We start from the raw sequence: 23,702 nt of genomic DNA on the forward strand, positions 1-23,702 counted from the left end.
CCCAGCCTTCACCATGGAGCTCTGCTTGTTCCCTTGTCATCCTCATCTTTGGGAAGTGACACTTCCAGGATGGATGGGCCGTTCCCATCAGCTGGAGGGGCACAAACTCCTGTAGGGAGTGGTGAACACCCACTTGGTGCCACGATATGTGCGCCCACTGCCTTTGAACTGCCAGGGAAATCCCTGCCCTCCCGCTCGCTCCCGTTTCCAGCCCCATGCCCTGGCAATTCCCTTGCGGCACACAAGGCACGGGGCTGTGGGGACCTTGCAGGGTGCCGGGGCAGAGATGGAAGCCTCTGGCATGGCCTCTGCTCCTTCCTCCCAGGGCGTGCGTGGCGGCTGCGGATGACTCACAAGCCCGTGCCCCTTGTGCCACCTGGCCGTGTCCCAGCAGGAACAAAGCACCCCATTTATTTACCCGCGGGGCACAGGCAGTGTCGCAACAACCGCCTCCTCCTTCCCCTCCGTCACCAGGGTGGGCACCTCCCTGCCCGCCAGTCCTTGGCTCTCCTGACTCGCACCATGGGTTCCCCACTCCGTCATCTCCCTCCGACACAGTCACGCCTTCCGTTGCAGCCTTCTTGAGGAGTTTGGATGATGCTGGGACACTGGTGGGAGCTGGGCAGCACCCCTGGACCGTGTCGGCCGCCTCCTCACCACCCCACTAGGGGTTCACCTCCATTGAGGGCTGAGCTCCCAGATGGTCCCAGCAGCAGCGGTTTTGGGGTCCTGGATGGATGCAGGTGGGAGCAGCCTGACCTGCTGCAAGAGCTGCAGTCCGTGCTCTGCACCAGTGTGTGGGGCAAAGACCCCCAAAACACACCTCTGGGCTGTGAGACCCACAAAAGCTGTGGTGATGCTGCCCGAGACGGGCAGGTGCCCCGGGCTCAGTGTGACGCGTGCTGGAGAGGTGGGGTGTCCCCAGGGGTCAAACTCCTTCGTGGAGGCTGGGAAGGAGGAAGAGGGTTGCCGTGAGTGGCCTGATTTATGCATGGCGACAGATAATTACAGCTCTTTCATCATCTGTTCAGGCAGACGGGCCCGGCAGAGCCCTACAACACATTTCTGGCTCCCCATCTCAGCCCATAAATCTCTCCAGCACGCAGATATAAATCAGCGGAGGCTGAGGGAGCAGGGCCAGGGTGGGCGTTCCTGCTGGCCTCCCACCCTGTAATGGGCACCTAGGTAGGAAGCGATCAGGACGAGGTGGGGATGGCCCAGTGGGATGCACTAATTACAGGCAGCAGGTGGTATCTGATGACCCATGATTTACAATCTGGCCTTGCCCGCTTCCGAGAGCTGTGGATGGTTCCCTTCGGGGCCAGGGCTGCCTAGAGCTGAGATGCTGGGAAGCCCCAGCATCGGTCCAACAACGAGCTCCTGGGGGCTGTGGGCAGGAGGTGGGCAGCAGGCTCTGCCCTGTGCGGTGGGCACCTTCGGGCTGCTGCCTGCCCCGTCCCACCTCTATATCTGCACCTCCCACACAAGTAAAAACATTCCTGTGGCAGGGATCATTCTTGCTCATCTGGATTTTGGACGGGAATATCTCTAAGTGGGACCAGCAGGCATGTCCAGCTGGCATTCAAGCATCTTGAAGAGCCCCTCGCTCCGGAGCTGAGCTCACTGTGTAAGGCACGGGCTGGGGGAGCATCCGCTCCTGGGCAGAGCAAGACTGGGCAGCCAAAAGGCCACTGGAGAGAACAAGAGGGCCATAGTGAGCACAGGAGGGCCATAGTGAGCACAGGTGAGTGCTCAAAAAGATTTGCAAGCTTCACCTTCCTTTGAAGTCCTGCTACCTGGTCCTCCCCTCTCCCTGAGGCCCCAGCTCCTGATTTACTGGGTTCCTGGAGCAGAGGCACCTAAATTAGCTCCGACTTCAAAGAGCCAAGAGAGGAGAAGAGCAATAGACAAATAGCCCCCCACTAATTGTGGCTATTGATCAAATGTGAGTGGGGACAATCAGATACGAAGGGATGGATCAAGGGGAACACGTTCTCCCCAGGCTCTACTTCTGCACCACTCACCCCAACAATTTGTCAGACCCACTCCTGGACCATTTTTCAAAAGGTTCCCTCACACAGGAAAGCATTTTAGCCACTTCTCGCTAAGGAAACGATGGGCAAACACATGTGGTGGCCCTGCGCTGCTCAGAGGATGGGGAGTTGGCCCTCCCCATCGGCTCTGAACCCACCAGACCTGGCAAATCCCTCTGTCCCGCTGGGTTGGGGATGCAGGGAACAAGGAGCTGTTTTCACCATCGTGTCCCTCAGAGTAAATGCCGGGCTGGGCCAGCAGCACCAGCCCAGACAGCTCTGCCCCCCGGGGCTCCCCGCTGCTGGGAAGGGACAGGAAGGCTCTGGAGGCAGGTAGCACTTTAGCTCTTTTATCACCTGCCCCAATCCCCCCTGCCACATTCTTGTTTCCTGCTCCGCAGGGCAGAGGCGTGCCAAGCCCTGCACATTCCTCTGCTCCTCCCGGGGGCTGCTCCTGCCCGGGCACCCACCCGCCTCCATGCCCATGGATGCTCCCAGCTTGCTGGGGTGCAGCTGCGAGGAGCTGAGCCTCAGTTGCCCTCTCAAAGGCAGCGCAGCGCTCCAGTCCCGTTCTGCGGGCAGGAGTCATTTTTATCCTCTGCACCCAGGCATGAAACTCACTGCTGTCCTCAGCAACCTCATCACCCCACGCCTCAGTTTCTCCCAGATGGGAAATAACAGAAACGCTGCAGAGAGGAGCAGAGCCCAAATCCCATTCCAGGGTGGGGATGCCCCATGGAGCTCATGGCACCACATGGCCAGGGATGACCCAGTCGACGCCGAGCTGCCAACCCTCCCAGCACCGGAGAGGGCAGAGCAGCACAGGGAACTCCTGCAGCGACCAAACTCGGGTCAAACTGTGCTCAGGAGCATCCTGTCAGGCAGAGGCCGGGCAGGGCTCACGGTGCCTCTCCCCAGGGCAGCACACCTGCAGCAGGTGAGGGGGGTCGGGATTGAGCCACGTGATGAGCCGAGCCCCGCGGTGGGTATTTTAAAGGCGGCTGCACATCCCCAAAGGAGTGTCTCCTACATATTGCGGGAGGCAGGACCGCAGCAGCACCTCTCCTGTTCCCCCTCATCATGGCCATGTCTGGAGCAACCATCGGGAGAGGTCCAGAGCCCGACAGCTCGGAAGAGGAGCGGGAAGGGGGGCTTGCGCCCCAGCCGTGCTATGGGCAGGGTCTGTGGGTGCCCCAGGGAAGCGAAGCAGCCGCTTGCCTAGGGGACACTGAAGGGATGAAGGTGAGGAAGAGGAGCAGGCCAGTGCGCTCCAAGGCTAGGAGGATGGCTGCCAACATCAGGGAGCGCAAGAGGATCCTGGACTACAACCAAGCCTTCAATGCCCTGCGGATGGCCCTCAAACATGACCTCGGTGGCAAAAGGCTTTCCAAAATCGCTACCCTCCGGCGAGCCATCAACAGGATCACGGCTCTGTCCCTCTCCTTGCACAGTGCTGGGCGCTGCTGGCCCTGCACCCACTCCGAGTGCCGTGGCCGGGCTGGGGTCCCCGCGCGGGTGACAGGGATGAAGACCAGCGGATCCCCACTCCCCTGGGAGCCTGGATATGTGGGCACTGCCAGCTTGCAGTACTGCCCTCCATCCCCTCTCTACACCACATTTTCACCTGACAGGCAGCTCCATCACCACGAGAGCCCAAAAGAGGATCACTCCATTCCCAGCCCTGCCTATTGTTCTGGTGGGACCCAGCCGCCAGGGCTCCGAGGCCAGCAGAGATACACAGGCAGCCTGCGAGACCCCTTGTTCGGAGCAGTGCCCTGGCAGCTGGGATATTGCCAGAGCTGGGAACACCAGCAGTGCTTCCCTATCCACTGACCTGCACGGCTGGAATGGCAAGAAGGTGCCGGGAAGGTAACGCATCCACAGGACAAATGGGGATGGGGGATGGGGAAGCTGCAAAGGGACTTTTTTTGCATGGGAGAGAAGCACTGCAGGATGCAGAGCTCATCTGCGATACTGGCAAGAGCCATGAGCCCCCAAGATGCCGCGTGGGGCCCCATCACTGCCTGGGTGCAGCTCACAGCTCTGCAAGAAAACTGTGGAAGGTGGGAAGCCCTCTGGAATTACCAGCTCTGTGTTTCTTGTTGCGAGGTCTCACTGCTGCACATTGTCACTGTTATTTATTCTCTCTTGCTTGCTCTGTGAGAAAATATGATTTAAAAACCCAGCACCAGGGCAGTGGCTGTTAATATGTGTGGGGTGGACAGATGGGCCGTGGGGATCACACTAAAGCCCTTGGCTGGCTGGTCGCTCTGGCTCCCAACAGTGAAGGAGGGGAACAGAAACAGAGAAATGTTTGTGCCCTGGGACTTTTGATGCTAAGCTCATTCATGCAGACGTTTGGCCCAGCAGATTTGCCAAGCCAGGCTGGGAGGGGAGACAGATGTCAGCTTTCATAAAACCCAAGCATCCGTTGGTGGTTTCCTCCTGATCGCTGCAAAGTGGCTCTGGTGGGATAGGTCAATAGCACCCTCCAGGCTGGTCCCAGTGGAGGGAAGGAAGGGTGGGATTTTACCTGAAAGGCCCCTTCCCCCCACCTTAGAGAGCTCAGGCTAGCTGGGTGGGCTCTGCTTCTGCCCAGGGCTCAGCAAACTGGAATTGCTGCAGGGGTTTATTGCTGCACACATGACAACTGGCAGATTTTTGGAGAGGGTACATCACGCTGCATAATTCCTGTAGTGCTGAGCCCCTACTGAGCTCCTCCAGCCCCACTGCTTCCACCCCAGCACTCCCACCTGAGCCTCAACGCTGGCTGCCGATGCATGAAGTCTGAGCTCCTTCCCTGCTGGGGCTGGGGGCGGATGCGCTGGAACAACCATCTCAACCCTTCACTCCTACATGCCAGTCTCTCCCCAGGTTCTCCTCCTCCTCCTCCTCCCTGAATCCCCAAGTGGGACAAGGCAGCTGGACAATGAGCCGAGGAAAGCAAGCAGCAGCCAGGAGAGAGAGCTCTTTGCTCAGCAAAGGAGCCTCATTAAAGTGCTGACAGTGTGAGGCGTCTTGGCTCTAATCTCCAACAGATGTTCCCCATGCCAGAAGGCCTGCAGCGATGTCCGCTGAAGGAATCCTGCTTGTCCCAGCAGTATCCCTATGCTGGGCATCTTCCTCTGCTTTCCCCAGAGCCCCTCATCAGCACTCGTCACACACGGAGTGAGAACCCAGCAATACCAGCATTCGAAGAAGGTTTAAGTGAAACCCCTCCCTCCATCCAAATTTGCATCTCTAGGTTTTAAGCTTTGGTGTTCAGTCAAGGCAAGACAGATGGAAGCAGATGGCCAGGGAGGCAGAAGCAGGGGGGGAAGGCACAATAACCCCACGAGATCCCCTCCGAGGCAGGTTCTCCCTGCTGCTCTTGGGCTCATACGTGAGAAACACAGATCCTCAGTCAGTCTGGAGCTGTGGGATGGGATAAGTCCTAGGGGAGAAGGTGGGAGGGCAGCAGCCTGGCAGGCTCAGAACAGTGTTCGGCATCAAACAACAGGCCGCAGCCGGCAGCAGGTTCCTTGGACACCTCTTGAAGAGACAGAAGGTGCTGGGTGTGCCCCATAGATGGCACTCACTGCCAGGGAAGTCTCTAACAAATTTGGAACCGAGGTATGATACAGAATGGGTGGAAAACATCCATCTTTGCCAGGCATCCAGGCTCTGCAGGATTTTTTAGCCCTCTTTCCTGCCCGTCATAGCAACTACCCGCTCCCAAGGCTGCTGTTATTTCCTGTACAGAACGCAACCCACCCCTGCACCAGCACCCTTTCTCCTTTGCAACTCCTAGCGAGGGACAGGGTGTCTGTCACTGATCTGGCGTCTCTGTCCCCAGCTGCTGTGTCTCCAGAGTCACCCACCCTCAGCGAGGGTCTCCTCTCACCCTGTCCCCGGGAAGGACGCTTTCCCAGAGCAGCTGGAACCAGGAGTACCGCCGGGCACTCCACCCAACCCAGGCTCTGCTTTGTGTCGCACGTCCCCCCATCTGCTTGGGGAAAGGCTTTCCGCCAGGAGGGACTCGGGAACAGCGGGGCTGCGTGTACCGGCCCCCACCGCGAGCTGCCTCCAGCATCCCCCCGCTCCTCCGGGGCTGGAGGGGGCACCCAGCCCCGCCGGCACCAGCGGAGCCCATCCAGGGCTGGGCTCTCACGTACCACTGCAGCGAAGGGGATCCCGTGGGAGCCCCCGGGAATAGCGGGGATCCACGGGGCGGGGCAGAGCCTCGAGCAGGGTCGGGAGGGAGGTGGCAGGGGCTTTCCCACTCGGCTTTCCCACCGCCCCGCCCCGCCCAGCATCCCCGGGGGTGCGGCACCGCCTGCACCGGGGGCCGGGGGCGGGGAGGACGGGGACACCTCAGGGGGCGGTCCGCGGTCCCGATACCTGCCCCGGAGGCCGAGCCGGGCTGGCCCCTCCTCCGGCACGGCCTCCCGCGGGGCGGTGGGCCCCGAGTGCAGAGCAGCGGCGGCGGGGCGAGCTCGGAGCCCGCTCCGCCGGGCCATGGCGAGCGGCGGCGCCGCGCCCGGGGGCTCGGGCTCGGGCACGGCGCTGCCCACCCGCTTCCAGGAGACCGAGAAGCTGCTGGCGGCCACCGAAAGCCGAGAGGAGAAGGGCCTCCGCGGCTCCAAATCCTTCACGGCTGCGTTGACCACCGAGGCGGAGCGCAACGGGCACGGGCTCGCCTACAAGTCGGTGTCGGTCGGGCACCTGGAGGCGGCTCCGCTCTCGCCGTCCCGGCTCAGCCTGGGCAGAGCCTCTTCTACGGCCACCAGCACAGCGGCACCGGATCAGGGCCGCCCACGGGACTACCTGGTGCTCGCCATGTTCTCCTGCTTCTGCCCCGTCTGGCCCATCAACATCGTGGGCCTTGTCTTCTCCATCATGGTGAGTGCGGGACCCCCCGCGTGCCGGGATCCGCCCGCCCTCCCCGACGGGGCCGCGCCGGAGCTGTCCGCGGTGCTGACCGACGGGGGTCCGGGGCGCCGGAGCTGTCCGCGGTGCTGACCGACGGGGGTCCGGGGCGGGAGAAGCTCCCGCAGCCCAGCCAGGAGCGCGGGGAGCTCAGTAGGGCTGTGCCGCTGCTCGGCTCCCGCACGACGCTTCCATTGAGATCCGGGTGGAGGCGGGCAGGGGCTCCTCAGGCTGCCGGGACAAGGGAGGGATGGAGAAGGGTGGTTCGGAATTTGGCAGTAGGATTGTGACACACCCAGGGAGGCCCGTTGGCTTTGGAAAGCTCAGCCTCTGCCGCCAGTGTGTCCAGCCCTGGATGGCAGCGTTCCTGAGCTCGCCAGGCTTCCCAAGGAAGCTGCGAGGCGATGCAGGGAGAAAGGAGCCCCCTCCACACCTCCTGCAGCACTGGGGAAACCCTGGCTGGAGGCAGGTTCTTGTCCTCGGACACTTCAAAGGGATAGGCTACACCTGCAGCTCTTTTAGTTGCCCTGGAGAAGGAATTCTCTGCATTAAGCATCCTCCATATCTTGGAAAACACACCAACATCAGAGCAGGGGAGAAGAAAGCCAGCGGCCTCCCACCCTCCTCAGGCACAGGTGGCTCAGCACTCCCAGCACAGCATTGCAGGTCCAGCTTCCCCCTTACCCCTCAAGGCACCCCACTGCTTTACACCCCCAAGGCAGCTTTTATGGCTTTGTTTTGCAATGGAGGCAATTTTTTTCATTGAAATCAGCTAAGGGAAGCAGTTACCAGCTTACCACACAGAAATATACTGAGGGCTACCTGCAGCCAGCACTTTCCCCAAAACCACCAACAACGTGAACACACACACTGGCGGTTGCCACAGAAAGCCCTCTAGAGAGGCCAGTTTCCATTTTGAGGAGGAATCAACATTTCTGCCTGTGCCAGCTGTCATCTGCGTAGTACAGTTGTGTGGCGGAGCCTGTTTAGGCAGCATAGAGGGAAGCCAGCCAGCCAGCCTTGTTTGGCTTTGCACTGCAAAGAGAGGGAAAGCAGCTGGGTATTGCATATCCATGGTAATAAACAAGGTCTCTCACGGGGATTTTCCAACCACATTAGCCTTCATGCAAAATAGATTCTCACACTCTCCCTTGCAGGCGTCAGAGCCTTCAGCACAGTAAGGATGTGCCTTAGGCCACACAAGCCCTATGGAGTAGAAGAGTAAACACTGAAAAAAGAGCAGGAGCCAGTTAATACCACTAGACGCCAAGGTACTGGTGTTGAGTATTCACTGTGTTAAGCCCAAAGGGAGGCAGGACCAGTAAGGCAGTAATGGCCTCGGTGTCCAAGGCCCTTGACAGCACTGACCAGAGCCCACCCAGAGGTGGGGAAGGGGAAGCCCAACCCCAGCCCTCTGGGGCCACCGAGGCAGAATGCACACTTGGATGAGCTTGTTCTCCAGGACAAGGTTTTTAGCACACATAGCACATTAGTAGCCAATGTGCATCATCTGGCGGCTTCACAGTCACCCCTGTACTCCCTGTCCTATGAGACACAATTTATTGCTGCTCTTTCTGCACCCGACCATGCCTATTCCATCACACACACCCATCCACCTACCACCCAGGGACCTCCTCACAGTGCTAGCGGAGTGGGACAGGGAGCGATCTTTGCTCTGTGCTGATCCTAAGGAGCCAGGAAACACCTGGCTGGGTCCTTCAGCCAGCGGGAACAGCTCTTGGGGCATCAGCTGATGTTTCACCTACTTACACCACTGAGGAATTTAGTTCCCAGAGACCACTGAGTCTCCCACAGGCCTAGGACTCCCCACAGAACAAAACTCAGGAGTGCCTGATTGGCACAAATCTCAGTAGGAACCGGGTTTTCACAATTCCCAGTGCCTGCGTGGCCTTTCCACAATGTGCTGATGTTCCTTTAGCTCTGCAATTGTGTTTTTCTTTCCTAAGTCAATGCTTTTTGCACATGAAAGCTTTTTTTTTTTCTGGATAATAAGCAGCGACCAGAGAGGAAAGCAAATGAATGCTTTTGGGTTTACTGTCTCATAAATCATTTTGCAAAAGCTGCTCTCTGATCCCAGCAGGGCCTGTGGCCAAAAGTGGAAAAAAAATCTCTAGTCCCCATGCTGTTTCTGATAACACTGGTCTCATGGAAATGCATTACTGGGAGGCTCTGCCATTGACGCTTGGATGCAATTTCTTGACCAAGTGAGGACCTGGCTGTACTAAGGGTCCCAGGTTCCTCCCCAAGCTGGAGAGCAGGGCTGATGGACACAAGGGCAGCGCACCTGCATAGGACCCGTGCAGGGCAGGGCCGGTACCACACACGCACACACACGCATGCTATATTGCTGTTACCAAATCCCTTCCGCTTCCTACTAAACTTGGGAAAGAAGCAGAGATGTCACTTACTACCATATAAAACTCTGAACAAATGAAGTGAAGAAGTGAAAAATAAAGGTAAATCCAACCAGAACCAGCATGAAGTACCACCAAGGGCACAGCATTTGGTGTCCAAAATAAGTACTGTCATTACCAAAAGATGTGAGAGAAGTCAAACTATCCTTACTCATTTCAACTGGCACAGTCATCAAAGTCTGATGTTGACTTATACCTCTTTCAGAATATTTTCTTCAACAAAACACAAGTGTCGAGGATTAATGATTTATTCTGAGTAACTGGTGGAAGGCAGCAGAGTGCATCCAAAGCTGGTTCATAAACTGGGAAAGATTTTGGGGAAGAGGAGGTGACGATTTATCTTCTCTGTCTGTGGGACTAGGACAGAAAAGTAATTGCCTTCATTTGCAACAAGGCAACCTAGGTGATCTATTAGGGTAAAAAAACCTTGGGAATGGTAACTTGAGCAGGTAACAGTTAAGATTAATAACTTTTTTGAATCACTCAGACTTACCTGGCCCCACAGGTGCTGTGGTACAGCCTGCCCTTCAGCCCCACTTCCAGGGTCCTTTAGATTTTCGTACTGCTCCGTTGTAATCCGAGTCCCTTGGCACATCCACAGCACCTCACTCCCCCGTAGCCCTCAAGCCCTTCTGTGATATTTTGCCTCGGCAGGTCTTGATTAATAAACAAGATGTTCATGTTTTTATGTGGAAAGCAAACCACAGGATTAGTGATACTAGAGAGCTATAATCAAACCGTTCCAACTGAATAATAAATGTACAGTAACAAATGCTTGCTAAACACCCCATGGCAATGCTGGTGTGTTGTCATAATTGTTCAGGGTAAATGAGCAGTCAACACTTCCAGAAGCTGTAGTGATAAATACATTGAATTCTTTAGCCTATATTTTTTCCCTAGAAGACAGCTAAAACTGCGTATTTCACTGCAATCTGAACCACACCTACCAAAAATATTACACTTGTTACAAAAATTGCAGCCATAAAAAAAAAATCCCAAATGCTGGAAGCTGCGAGGGAGCAGGGCAGGGATCCTGCCAATCCCTGGGCTACCACGTCCTCCCCACCTCTCGCCACCAGCCCACAAGGCTTCATTTTGTCACCACCTATTTCATAATGAAAATAGGCTCTTGGCTGCATCCCATTGATTTTAGATATTGCCTGTCAAATTCTGTGTCAAGACGAGAAGGAACAAGGTCTTGAGCTCCCCGGGTGCCAGTGGTGGGGATGTTGCTATACAAAGCGGTACAGGAGCGGAGTGGGATGTTTGCAGGGATGCATGGAAGCAGTTGTCTCTTTAAAGCTCCACTACGTTATTTACATGGTGATGGAACTGAAATAAATACATGGAAACCTTCAAAGCTGCTTTTTACCTACCTGAGCCCTATGGAGCGGCAGCCAGCGTGCAGCCTGGGTGGGGCTGGTGACCTTCTGGTCATGCTGCTGCCTAGAGGGTATTAAAGCAAGATGAAAGGGAAATGGGTTATTAACATCAAGTATTTGTTCATTTGAATTCTCAACGAGGTTTCACAGTCACTGCTGGAGCTGTGCTAGGCCTTCTGACTCCTAATTTTCTTTTTTTCTCGAACATTTGACAGGGAACCCTTTCCAGCGCAGTTGTTATTTCTGAGATACACATTTTTTGAAAGAAAGTGGGATTGTTTTAATACCCTTCCACCTTTAACTCTTCTTAACTACCGTATTTACGTATTTATTTTTTTTTTTACCTTGGAGTTTTCCCAGTTTTAGCTGCTCCTCCGAAAGGAGGAGCTGGCACATGGTATGGGGTCACAAGGAGCTGCTGGCCCTGCATCTCCCTCTTCTCCTGAGACCCAGCTCGGCCAAGGCAGCAGAGCTGGAGGTGGACAGGGTGGGAAAAGAAGCCTTTAACCCATGTAACAATGTTAAATGCTTAAAAGCATCTCTAAAGGAAGACTAACTGCTTCAGTTATAGTATCTGCAAAACCCTGTCTGCAGTGTGATTGAGAAGAATTTTGCCCAACTCCTCCACCAGATCAAGGCAACAGACCCATGTGCTGGGCTCCCTTTTCCCCCACTCCAAGCCTTCTTAATAGGTGAAAATGTTACTGATGGACCTTAAAACTCCTTATCCAATTTCCCCTCCCTCCAAAACCCCCTCCCAATGCATTTCACAGAAGGCAGAAGGGCTCTGCGTGAATTTGGGAAGGCTTTATGGTCAGGAGACCTGTGCTAGTTGCAGACCGTCTGCCTCTTCCCGAGCAGGCAGCTCCTGTTTTGCTGATGGAGGGGCTCCAGCCTCTCCATCGCACACGCAGCGAATGCTGACGCATGGTGAGCAATTTCACCTCACTACCTCCCCGTGGTAGTGCCTTTCTGCTAAGTGCTAGGTCCTCCCTCAACCAAGGGCAGGAAGCCCAGCACACTTGCTCCAGCAGGCTGGGGAGCACTTTGGGCTCTCCTCTCAGCAGTAATGCTTCTCCTTCACCAGGAATTCTTACTTTCGGTGTTTTTCACTTGGGAACCAAATGATTGCCAACTAGAAGAGCAAAAATCAACACCGTTCCCTATTTAATCACTTTTCTGGAAGTTTATGATGCATCTGTGTATTACATTATACTTTATCTGATGAGCTGTGCTTGCACCTCAGGTTGCTGCATGTGTTTAGCTCAGGTAGGGGCTTCTCTTGCTGAGAGGATCAGCGGTGCTGCTGAGCAGAGGCAGCAAGAAAGCTGGCACCGAAGCTTGAAGGAATCAGGCTACAACATCACCCTCAGTGTCCCATCAGGCACCAGGCAAGGTGCTGGTGAGCCCATGCTCATCCAGTCTCATTTCTTTCCCCTTTGAGTGTGAGCCAAATCCTGCTAAACACATCCAGCCCCTCGCATCTGTGGCCCCAGCAGCCCTGCAGGGCAGACCCTGGGGAAGCTTCGTTTAACACCCCCTCAGCAATGCCCCCAGGGTCTGGATCTCTGCCAAGCCCATGGTTTGCCAGCCCTGACTGAGCAGTGAAATGCAAAGCCTCCAAGGGAAGCTCCAAGCCGAGTTCTTCGTCCACCCTGGGTTGCTGCTTGCTTCCAAAGACGAGAACCGCTGCCATTTATCCCACTGAGAGCCTCCGGATAAGACACCAGGGTCCACTGAACACCAGCGCCAGGCAAGTCTTGTTCTAGCTCTGACTCTCTTCAACTCTTAATGAGTTTACACACAACAATTTCCAAGCACCTCTTAGTGCCTTCTCCCATCCCTGTCACAGCCAGGGAGCCCTTTCTTTTAGTTACAGAGCAGAGGAAAGCTCTCACTAAATTGCCTGAAGAAATCAATAGAGCAGCAGGGGAAATCACAATGAACCTAGAAGCAGAATAGAGAAGCTGTATGGGCTATTCCTTCTCTCCCTGCAGCGCACGCAAGAGCAGGAATTCACTGTCAGAGGACTGCACTTAAAATCAGAGATGGTGAACACAACCATCTACGTTGATGCAGAAATTCAGGGTAACACAGAGGCACCAAAGTACATCGCATCACAAGATGAAAGCCAGCAGTTACTGCCCATTTCATCAAAGCCTGTTCCTCTCACACACGTTCATCTCCAGCAGCCAGCAAAAAGGCCACATGCTGCTATGGAAATGTCACTGCTTTTTTTTCCCCTAGTTTGTCAGCTAGAGTTAAACTCACGATACACGTTGCCCCTTAACACATAAATTTGCAGAAGCTGATGAAGGCAGGATGCTTTTCCTGCATGCAAGCTGCAGAAGTGGAGTGGTACCCCGGGGGGATGCAGCCCCCCATAGAAGAGAGCTGTTCTGGGGATTGAGGTCAAGAATTTCAGGGCTTTCCATGAAAGATTCAGAATGGGGGCTGCTGCTGGCCAGGGCTCATCTGTGCCTCCTGTCCCACGCCGGGGCTGTTTCTTAGTCACAACAGTAAAAGACAGGCTTGAGGCAGTTCAACTCCTACCCAGGGCAGCATCCAGGTCTTTAGCAAGACCACAAGTGGTCAAAGCCATGAGCTCACAGAGAGATGCCATCCTGTGAGAGCCTGGGATAGCTGATCGAACCCCACTGATGCAGTGGCTCTCAATTTTGGGGATTACAGCTAGAGAGTAACCCCAGAGCCGCAGCTGTTCTCAAGAGCCTCTTTCTTTGTCTCCCCTCAGTCAAGGAATAGCGGGCAGCAAGGGGACTTGGATGGAGCCCGGCGACTCGGCCGCATGGCCAGGCTGCTCAGCACTGTCTCCATTGTCCTGGGGACCATCATCATCGTGCTCTACATTTCACTCAGCTTCAAAGGTAACATCTCCTTCCCTTTTCACTAGCCCAGCTAAAGCAGGAACCTCACACAGCTCCCGTCTCCAGCCTAGTGTATAGGATACACCTGCCTACCATCCACCACCACTCTAGGACAGGTGGTGCTCCATTCCCACCCCACCTGCAGTGGTAGGACACAAAGCACCAGTATGGTCCAGGCTGGTCTGAGCATCATCAGCTGCACAAATGTGTGCAAAACACCTTGGAGAATGCGCTCCTTTCTGCAGCGCCACACTGTTCAACTGATTAGAATGGGAAGTCCTTCCTGTGCAATCCCACAGTGCAGCAGTGACCATACAAGGTCCCTCTGGTGAAAAGTCTTGTCCTGGCAAAAGCTGTGGTGGGTTTAGAAAAGTCTAGTGGGGTAAATCTAAAGGGTTTGGGGACACAAACCAGCCTGCCTAGAAATGCAATACCAAAATGTTTGGGGAACCTCCCAAACACAAACCCTCCTACCAAAACAGGTTACAAGCACGGGCTGAGAGAGTTGGGGTGGTTCAGTCTGGAGAAGGCTCTGGGGAGACCTTAGAACAGCTTCCAGTACTGACAGGGAGCCTACAGGAAAACTGGGGAGGGGATTTTTATCAGGGAGTGCAGAGATAGGATAAGGGGGAATGATTTTCAGCTGAAAGAGGGGAGATTGAGATGAGACCTTACAAAGTCTTACCAGAGAAGCCGTGGCTGCCCCATCCCTGGAGGTGTTCAAGGCCAGGTTGAATGAGGCTTTGAGGAACCTCATCCAGTGGTAGGTGTCCCTGCCCATGGCAGGAGGTGGAACTGGATGGGCTTTAAGGTCCCTTCCAACCCAAACCATTCTATGATTCTATGAAATCCAGAATGACCAATGGCAGTGCAGCTCAGGCAAATGGGAACCTCAGAAACACTCCAAGCCCAAACCAAGAGCATTAGGGAAACACCTGTCAGTACTGGAAGCTGCCCAAAGACTCTTTTTATTTTACAGTTTCCTAGAAGACGTTTTAGCATGCAGATACCTCGAAGAGGAGGAAGACAACTTCCCTTTTGGGGTTTTTACTTTCGGCCTTGCAACAAAAAATTGTCACAGTGTAGGTGGGCAGCCCTAGACAGCCTGCTCTGGAGTGCCATCTGAAGGAATGCATGCTTCTACTTCACCGCCTCTTGGAAATGAGTTTGTACAAGTGATGGGATAAAAAAACATCGCAAGAATAAATGGGAATGAACATTGGATGCCGAACAGAGAGGAGAAGGGGGAAATCCACTACCTCATTCCCCTCCAGCAAAACTCACGGAGTGGGGAGACAACTAAAGTACAAGAGGAGAAGACAGTTTCAAGAGTGAAGCTTATTTTAAAAGAAAATTTAAGGCAAGAACAGGACATTCTGAGGAACCCTCCTAAGAGTTTTGGCAGAAGTCACTGAATTTTTGGGAGGTTGTTGGTTTTTAAATCATCAAATTCTTTGTCTCTGTGAAAAAAAACAAAGCTCAAACTGCCATCAGGAGCTGAGAGCTGTTCCACGGAGGAGGGAGAGCAGAGCTGCAGCAGGACCATGGCTCTGCTCCGAACAAAACGCAGTTGTAAAAGCTGGAGGATGTGGTGGGTGCTTTTGTATTTTTGATGAAAAAAAAAAAAAGAGACAATGACCATTTGCATGCCTTTGGGAATGTTCTCCATGTCTGTTCCTACAAGCTCTTTTATCAGTTAGGGCAGGTCTCAGAGCTGGCAGAGCAGAATGTTGCTGCATGAGAACGCCAGGCTCCTCCTCACCCCAACCCCATGGTGGGGTTTTTAACGGAAGGAAAAATAATGCTTTCGCTGTTAACCAACACATTTCTCTCTCTGTGCACCCAAAGTGAGGTTAATATTTGTGGAGCTGAGAAAAGAGCCTGGTTAATCTGTAGCAGCAGTACCAAGGCACAGAGAGCCCGTTCTACCTACTTACACATTTATGTCATGTCATGTCCCTCACAAAAAAAGCTTCCATGTGATCCAAGCCCCGCCACTGTCAGTGCTCATCTCCATGACCCTTTTGGGCTTAAGCTTACGGACTTCCAGGAGATTTCCACAGGCACAGAGGAGTTGGAGATCCCCAGTCCTGCCCCCAAACCTCTCAGACGCTCTTCTGCATCTCTGAAAATCTCCAGCAACCCCAGAGCTCGCTGGGGTCAGTTCCACAAGCAGTATTATTTTTTAATGTTTTATATTTAACATAACAAGAAAATAGACTTCTCTCCTCCTGATCTGCCTATAGGTATCCCATGCCCTACCATGTCTTCCACAACACATGGCTTCTCAGCCGTTTCCCACAGGATCGGGTCCCAACACGCTCTCTTGACCATCCATCCAGCCCCATCCCTTCTCTCACCCCTGCCCACCCTGTCCTTGCCACGGTTGTTACTGGGGTTGGTCCTCTCTCTGGCCACCCAGACTATGCAAAGTTTCATAGCCTATTATTTTATTCAGGATTTGTAGATGGCTTCTGGCCGTATCCACTGGCTCTGTATTAGCTGAGCCTCTCTCTTTTATCACAACCTTGAAGGCACAAGTACATGGCCAAGAGCTACATCCAGCCTTTCTCTTGTCTCCAGCTGATAGCCCGGGACCTAGAAATACGGACTGCACTGAAAAATCAGGTGTTTCAGGGCATTTCTGCTCCCCGTCCTCAATCTCCTGAAAAAAATACCCCAACCTTAGACCAAATTTAATGCTTCCGAGGGCTTGTCTACATGGAGAATCGACCACACACCCTAAGAAAAGGCACAACACGGTAACTGCTTGGCACTCACTTCTTCTCTGGAGCATGTGAGTGGGCAAGTGTGCACGTGAGGGGTCAGCGCAGGGCAGGGGTCCATTGTAAACCCACGCTGTGGTCCCTCTCTTGTAATTAATGGGCAAAGCCATGGGCTTTGCTGTGGAAATTCTCTTTGTCAGCTGTTTGACAGCTCCTCTTTAAAGTGTTTTCTTTCACTAAGTTATATTTGAATGCAGGGGCTAAGAAAGCCAAATCCCTTAGACACACCGTTAGCATTTTTCTCTACATTAAAAGGGATTCCAGAGCAATAGCACATCAACACAGCGCCTTCTTGGCCTCCATTCCCATCCACCCCTTTGCCAGCACTTTATTACAAACTGCTGGCTTCTAAAATGGACCAAATTTGCAATCTTTCTTTTGCAGTTCATTTTTTCGTGAGCTTCAGCAAACAGGAGCCGTTGAGCTGGCTGAGAGCTCCCACCCACAGCTGCTGCCAGGGTGCTCCTTGGCACCAGATCTCCTCTTCCTGAGCTCAGCAGAAGCTCTCCCTCGGACATTCAAACTCTTACCTTACGGTTGATGAAATTCCATCAAATCCCCCAAACACTTCCTTCTTTAATGCCTGAACACAAAAGCTGCTAGCTGGGAAACACAGTAGTTTTCCTGAGCTATGGAAGGGCAGTGCTGTCTGCCTGTGCATCTTCTGCCTTTTGCTCCTCGAGCCACTGAAATTCAGCTTATGGGAAGAGCTGAGCAAGCTCTGAGAAGAGACAACATTCAAGGGAAACTGCTGCACTGAGTTACAGTACTTGAGAGTGGCAATTATTTACTAAGTAAGAATTTAAATGCTCTTTTATCATTATATAAAGCCTTTCATCTAAAGTGCTTTAGCACACTTAAAGGATTAAACCTTGCCACCCCCTACGAGGTGGGTTAGCGTTACACTGCTCTAATTGCACGGATGGTAAAGTTGCTCAGAGTCACGTGCACCACGCAGCTCCAGAAAAAAAAGCTGTTTTCCTTTCTCCTCCTTCATAGAATCACGTATGAACACAGATTTCCTTTGAATATGATTTTTCCAAAGGGATCGAGGGAATCACACACTACACATCAAAATTGACTGGGATACCTGCAATTGTAGGAACGAGGGGGCTTCACGAGGCAGCTGCAATGATCCTTGAAAAGCCCCTGGCTGGGGAAGAAGGGAGCAGCAGAGGTACCAGATCTCATCTGAACCTAAGAGAAAGCAGAAGCTTTCCCCCAAAACCCCGCAGTGATGATTTGTTGCAAGCACCCAAATGTGATTTGTGCCTCCTGCCTTAGCCCACACCCTCAGGCTGCTGAGGCGGCTGCTTCTCCTCTCACTATTAAGTATAATAAAAAAGAAAAACTAAGACACTTAAACACCTTCCATTTTTAAGCTTCTTTCTGACCAGATACGATTGCACTGCTTTGCACTCTTGAATACTGCTTTTTGGTTCTTATCTTACACGTAAATCCAGAGGAAAGCCTCTACAGTCACTCCTGACAAAATATTTTCTCTCCTTGTAACGTGGCTGTCCAGACCAGAGAAATAAACTCCCCAGGGGAATCTGGAAAGTCTCTTCTCCCTGCTCTCCCACCACTTCTCCATACATTTTGCAGCCTTATATTTTGCAAAATTTTGCCACTGGATCCTTGCTCTCCACTCACATAGGGTTTTATCACAGCTCAGCTGCCTGCTTGGCTCCTTTGGGTGCATGAGTTTGTATTTGCAAAGGAAAACGTTGCTGAGCCCTCAGCCCTTGACACACCCCTCCCCTGTGATTGTGTTATGAGGAGCTAAATCATGGCAGAACTTCATCTTGAGGCCACCAGCAGGCACGGTTCCTCCTTTGGTGTTCATCTGGGGAAAAAAAAGCATCCTTCAAGGTTTTCCCCGATGCAGTGTTCACCTCAGTGCATCTTGCTTTTCACATCCAGGCACAATCACTCCTCTCTTTAACTTTGTTTTTAGCACACAGGAGGGTAATCACAAAAAGTATCTCATGAAAAGACTTTCCCCCTCCATCCCTACACACAAGCCCCATTACTTATGTCACAGCTCTTTGCCACCTGCTGCAGCCTCCTCTCAGCACATCAGAATCGAGTTTTCTGGATTCACAACTAGAACAGTCACAAACCCCTCAGGATTTGGCCAACTTCTACCCCCTAGTGAAGCAGGCAATAGGGGAAAGGCAAGAGATCCAAGTGATGCGGTGGCAATCCAGCCTTACCTGACAGCGAAGTAGGAGGATAGCTTGCTGAAGAGATGGAGAAGGTGGGAAACGTCTCTAAATGTAAATTGAAGTAGGAGTTACGATCGACAAGTGTGAGGTCCTGGTGGGATATAAATACATAGTTTGCACTGCTTGGGAAAGAGTCTCCAAGCAGAGCGGATGGCTGATGGCACCTCTCTGGCATTGGTTTTCCCGAGCTCTGCTCCCCAGGGTTTGGGAGAGAGACAGGCTCTGCAGGAAGGCACAGGAGAGTCCTTGCTGGGTACAGTGATGCTAGATCGAAGGCTTAAGCTGAACAGGCAATTCACTGCTGCTGAGCAGATGAGCGGGCTTGGTTTCATACCAGCTTCTCATGAGAGGCAATGACTGACAGTCGGAAAAGGACTAGCTTGAGTCAGTTGGTCACAGCAATGCTCTGGCTGGGGCCTGCAGAAGAGACCAAAGGGCCTTGAACACAAAAGGAGGAAAAAAAGGTACAAAAGATTTGATTTCAAGTTTGCTGTGCTAAAGATGAGTTCGCTTTTTCTGGTCAGCATACCACTCTGTTCCAGTTTATCCCTCTCTCTCCCCCTATCTTTCCCAGTTTAATGTGTCTTCCCTGCAGCAGTTCTACCCCTAGAGCAACGCATGAGTCTCACAAGCTCTTGCCTCCCATCCTTTTCCTTTCCTTTAATCTGGAACAGGTCTTTTTGGCAATGAGATGCCATTGCTGGACTTTGCTGAAAGGGGTTATGGAGGGGTAGGGAACCTGCTCCTCTCAAGGCTCTGACCTTCAGCATCTACCACTGCGGTGGCTGACCTTTCAAACACAAACTTCTCCATGCAGACAAGGGGAGCAGATCCTGCCTTTTAGATAAAACTAAAACTCCATTTCCATTTGGTCTGAGCCCAGGGAGAGGCTCCAGGAACGCACCCGCTGGGCTGGTCCCATGACTTTATTTCTATCTTCTTGATACCCCAACGCTGCCCTGCCACTTTGTTTCTTATCACAGAACCACAGCCAGGGCTGCAGAGTCAAGTTGAAATAATTTCAGATTTAGGGTCAATTTTCTTTCAGTGTACATCTTTTAATTTTGGCAAAGACAGTTTGGTTCAGACTGAAAACTCCCATGCCTGGGCACAAGCCGAGGGGGCCGGGGGGGAAGCAGCCTTTTCAAAGTGGGAATATCTATAAAGCATTTGCTGACACCAGTAGGTAGCAAAATTCAAATCTATAAATACCCATCCAGGACAAGAAACATCAGAAAGGAAACTCGTGCAGGATTTGCCAAGGCAACTCTGATACCACTTTGGAGCAGGTGCTCTTGTTAGATGGTGCCCAGGAGATGATTCTTTGGGTGGAAGTGCAGGGTCTACCCCCGCCCCAACACTGCCACAACCACTGCCCATGCACCGGCTCCTCCTGTTTTGAAGCCAAACTGGAAGAGCCGTGTTTCACATACAGCATGAACACATCAGGAATTGCAGCTGGGCACTTCTCTTTGCTGGTAGATGTTTCTTTTTCTGCAGGATGATATGGTATATCTTATATACTTTCTTTGTATTTCTTGGCATGAGAAAAAAATTAAAATGTAACATGCATGGTCAAAGCTGAACTTGTTTCTTCTGTCTAAATGAGAAAAAAAATATCCAAACTACTCATTTAACTACTGCTTTGCACTTTGAGAGCAAGTAGATCAGCTGGTATTTTGGGGACAGCGGGTTGCAAATAAATACACATAAGCAAAATGCAGAGGAAAACAGCACAAGTCAGAGGAGAGAAAGGTCCAGACAGATCAGCCCAACGAGTGGCACCGAGCTCCTCGGAAAGCACAACTATTGCAGGAGGACTCCCTCTGGCCATGCCATAGGGCATCCCTGCCCAGGAAAGCAGGAAAACCCTCCTTGCAGGCAGCACACAAGGGTGGGATGAGGAGCAGTCCCTGGGAACTGCTTGTCAGTGGTGGCCCTGCAACTCCAGGTCACTGGTGTACAACCAGGTCTGAGAGAACAGCTTCCAAATCTGCTCACACCCCAGAATTATCGATCAAACTCACAGATTTCAAGAAAGCACAGCAATATTTGATCTCTGCTCAAAAAGCCTAAATTCAAGCAGCTCCCAGCAAGCCCTTTTTAAGTGTTTTAAGCCAAGGCTTGAAAATTCAGCCGTTACCAAAAACGCTGGCTTTGGTGTTTTCCTAGGAGGAATTTTTCTAACCAGACTGGGAAGCTGTTGACTGTATATAAAACGCACTTTGGGTCTCTACCAGTGGTTATTTCTGTGTAATGGCACACAAGTCTGTCAAGGCTACTGATCTGTACTGAAGATCAGTTGCACAACCACCTCATTCAACTGAATCCTAACACCCTCCTCTGGCTGCATGCTGGCATCCTCCGGGAATGAATGGCAATGCAGCTTCCAACCCAGCTCAGCCTGGAAAGAAGACTTGCCAAGTCTGAGATGAATTAGTCGTCTTACACAACTCTTTGCTCTGTAGCAATATGCTCAAGCTGCCCAGACTTCAGGGTAGGACTTACTGGAGGTAACAAACACACTCCTGCAGCTTCCCGAGGACAACTCCTTCCCTCTTCCAGCAAACCAGCACACACAAAGCATGAACCATCACCACCAGGATGGATCAAAACCAAGGCTTCACGGCCTCAGAGCTGGTATCAAACACAGCACTTCCACTTTCCTCCATGTCTATGATGGAAAAAAGATAGATGGAAATTCGCTGCAATATTGGCAGCCCGCAGCGTGATTCAGCAGCAAACGTACTTAACAGCCCTGCCAGTGAGGCTCCATCCAAGGCAGAGGCAGGTGACTCCCCACCAAAACAGGCACAATAAGGAGCTACCAGCACCACCCGGGAGGTCCAGGGCTCCAGTTCCCCATCGGCAGCTCAGCAGATGGAGCCCACTGGGTAAATACTCAGCAACAAACACTGTAATGAAAGAGATTTGGGTGTTTAGAAAACGTTTACGCCTGTGTTGGTGAGGCAGCGGTATAAACAGACCATTCAAGACCACCTCTGTGGTCTGAACCCAAATCCCTTACCTCTGATGTGACAGAGTAAAAGCTTTGGTCTTCCTTCCATAGGCACCGTTATGATAAACACCCCTTTCCCTTTCTTAAGGACGCAAGCTGCTATTTTTGGGTAGCAAAAAATAAATAAATAGGAAAACTGCTCAGGAACTCAAAGGCAGAGAGGATGCAGAATAAATGTTCACGAACTCATGAAAAACAGATGCGTTATCCTCATGTGCATCTCGCAAGACGATCAAAGGAACAGTAATTAGTTCTTCCAGATCTGCTGCTGCCCACAACGCAAAGCTCAGCCCCTGTAAACCAGAGCTTGTCTCAATACTGGATCTGTCCCTAAGGCTTCCGACGGTTGAGGCGGCATGGCACTGGTACATCACTGCCCAGACAACTCCCAGTGAGACAGAGCTGCTCTGCAGCCTCAAACAAAACGAGCTCAGCCTTCTTGTTTCTCCCATAGCCCCTCTCTTACGACACATTGCCCATCCCCTGCCCGGCTCTGTAGCTCACTGGTGCATTTTTAACAAATTAAGCACATTTCTTCTCTGCATCCATTCCCTGTTGCTTTGAAAACTGCAAGACTAGCTAGATCTTCTGGTTCTTCCTCCTAAATACCCTCTTTCTTGTAACATTACCTAAATCAGTGCTCTTGATGTTTAGTTGCATGTGTCAGCTCTAGGATACCAGCTGCTCAAACCTCTACCTTTATGAGCCACCAGTCATGAATAATCACAGCCACACAGGTCCAAACTTATACCACACTAAAGCAACTCCTGTTTTGCTCTAAGGCTGGAGTTTTGCACGAAGCCCGTATTATTCAGTGTCAGCATCCCCCTTGCTGCCTCTGCTCACCCAGAAGTGCAAGGGGCATCACTGCCTGCACCAAGGCCCTTGGCAACATAAGTGTGATTACAGGGGAGGTCCAAAGAGCCACTTTTAATTGTCCTGATAGAGAAACAAATCATAGATGTTCAGAAAATTCAGTGTAACTTACTTTTCACTATTCAGCAAAGCAAACTTGCAGTTGTGGTTGGTGGCACCCATGCGTAACAAAAGACTGGGACAGAGTGGTCCTGGTGGGAAGAGCTTTCAAGGAACAGATGCAATTTGCATGTTAGCACATCATGTCCGAGGTCTTTAGGCCATCTCTGGCCTTCTTCATGTATTGCTTAAAGAATTCAGCAGGCAAGAAGGCAGAGCAGGAAAGAACAATGGGTTTGTCTTGGAAGAGGAGGATTTTACTCATGTAGAAACCCCCATATCATGGAGAGATTTCCCTTCAGTGGAGAGGTTCCCCTTGGAGCATCCTGACCGTGTCACCAAAGCAGCTGGGCAGATGCAAGTTCCAGACTTCAAAGATCGAAGCTGACAGCCTCGCCTCTGATGTTTCGCTAAAGAGATGGGAGTGCCAAGTGCTTTAGCCTCCTGTTTTATTAATATGCTGCTCTGATGGGCTCATGTATAATAGATTCACACAGGAACTGCAAGAGGTTTACATCCAATTTCCATGTTGTATATATTTTCTACTATAGGCTCTCCATTCACCTTTTGATGTTTGCAATCACTAACAAATTTGCATGAGCTTTGGGGTTCAAGCAAAACACAAAAAGTTGGTCACCAGTTCTTCAACTGGTTTCCATGACTTTGCTCCAGAGAGGAGCTACACATTGAAAGCACAGGGAAAACGTTTTCTTTTTGTATCTCATTCCTAACACTGGCTGCTGTTGAAGACGCAAGCGTGTAGAGCAAAGGGTTTCCTTGGGCACCATCAAAGCCATTCACAACTTCTTGTTGAGTCATTTGTGAGGAGCCAGAGCCCTGGACTGCTGCAGCCACCGCAATCACACAGGCAGCAGCATCGCGCAGTCGCAAGGGAAGAGCTCAGGGCTACAGAACTGCAGCAGCAAGACCTTGTGCTGAGCCGCGCACACACACACGCCTGGCTCTAGTACAGCTCCCTCTGGTCCGCAGAGATATAAGGGGTTGTAGCTCAACACTGGTTGGAAAAAAAACCAGATTGCACCTCAAACTT

General features: G+C 52.1%; 2 protein-coding genes across 2 annotated transcripts; both read left to right on the forward strand.

Moving 5' to 3' along the window:
* The first annotated feature begins 3,109 nt into the window (after positions 1–3,109).
* On the forward strand, positions 3,110–3,866 carry BHLHA9 (basic helix-loop-helix family member a9). The gene has a single exon (XM_054084638.1). The coding sequence runs from the start codon at positions 3,114–3,116 to the stop codon at positions 3,864–3,866; it is 753 nt and encodes a 250-aa protein (XP_053940613.1). The 5' UTR covers positions 3,110–3,113.
* A 2,590-nt stretch (positions 3,867–6,456) lies between these two features.
* TRARG1 (trafficking regulator of GLUT4 (SLC2A4) 1) lies at positions 6,457–18,501 on the forward strand. Its single transcript, XM_009558470.2, has 3 exons — positions 6,457–6,914; positions 13,511–13,643; positions 14,623–18,501. The coding sequence occupies exons 1-3, from the start codon at positions 6,531–6,533 to the stop codon at positions 14,628–14,630; spliced, it is 525 nt and encodes a 174-aa protein (XP_009556765.1). The 5' UTR covers positions 6,457–6,530; the 3' UTR covers positions 14,631–18,501.
* The last annotated feature ends 5,201 nt before the right edge of the window (positions 18,502–23,702 follow it).

Source organism: Cuculus canorus, chromosome 20 (genome assembly GCF_017976375.1).
Source record: "Cuculus canorus isolate bCucCan1 chromosome 20, bCucCan1.pri, whole genome shotgun sequence".
Taxonomy (NCBI): domain Eukaryota; kingdom Metazoa; phylum Chordata; class Aves; order Cuculiformes; family Cuculidae; genus Cuculus; species Cuculus canorus.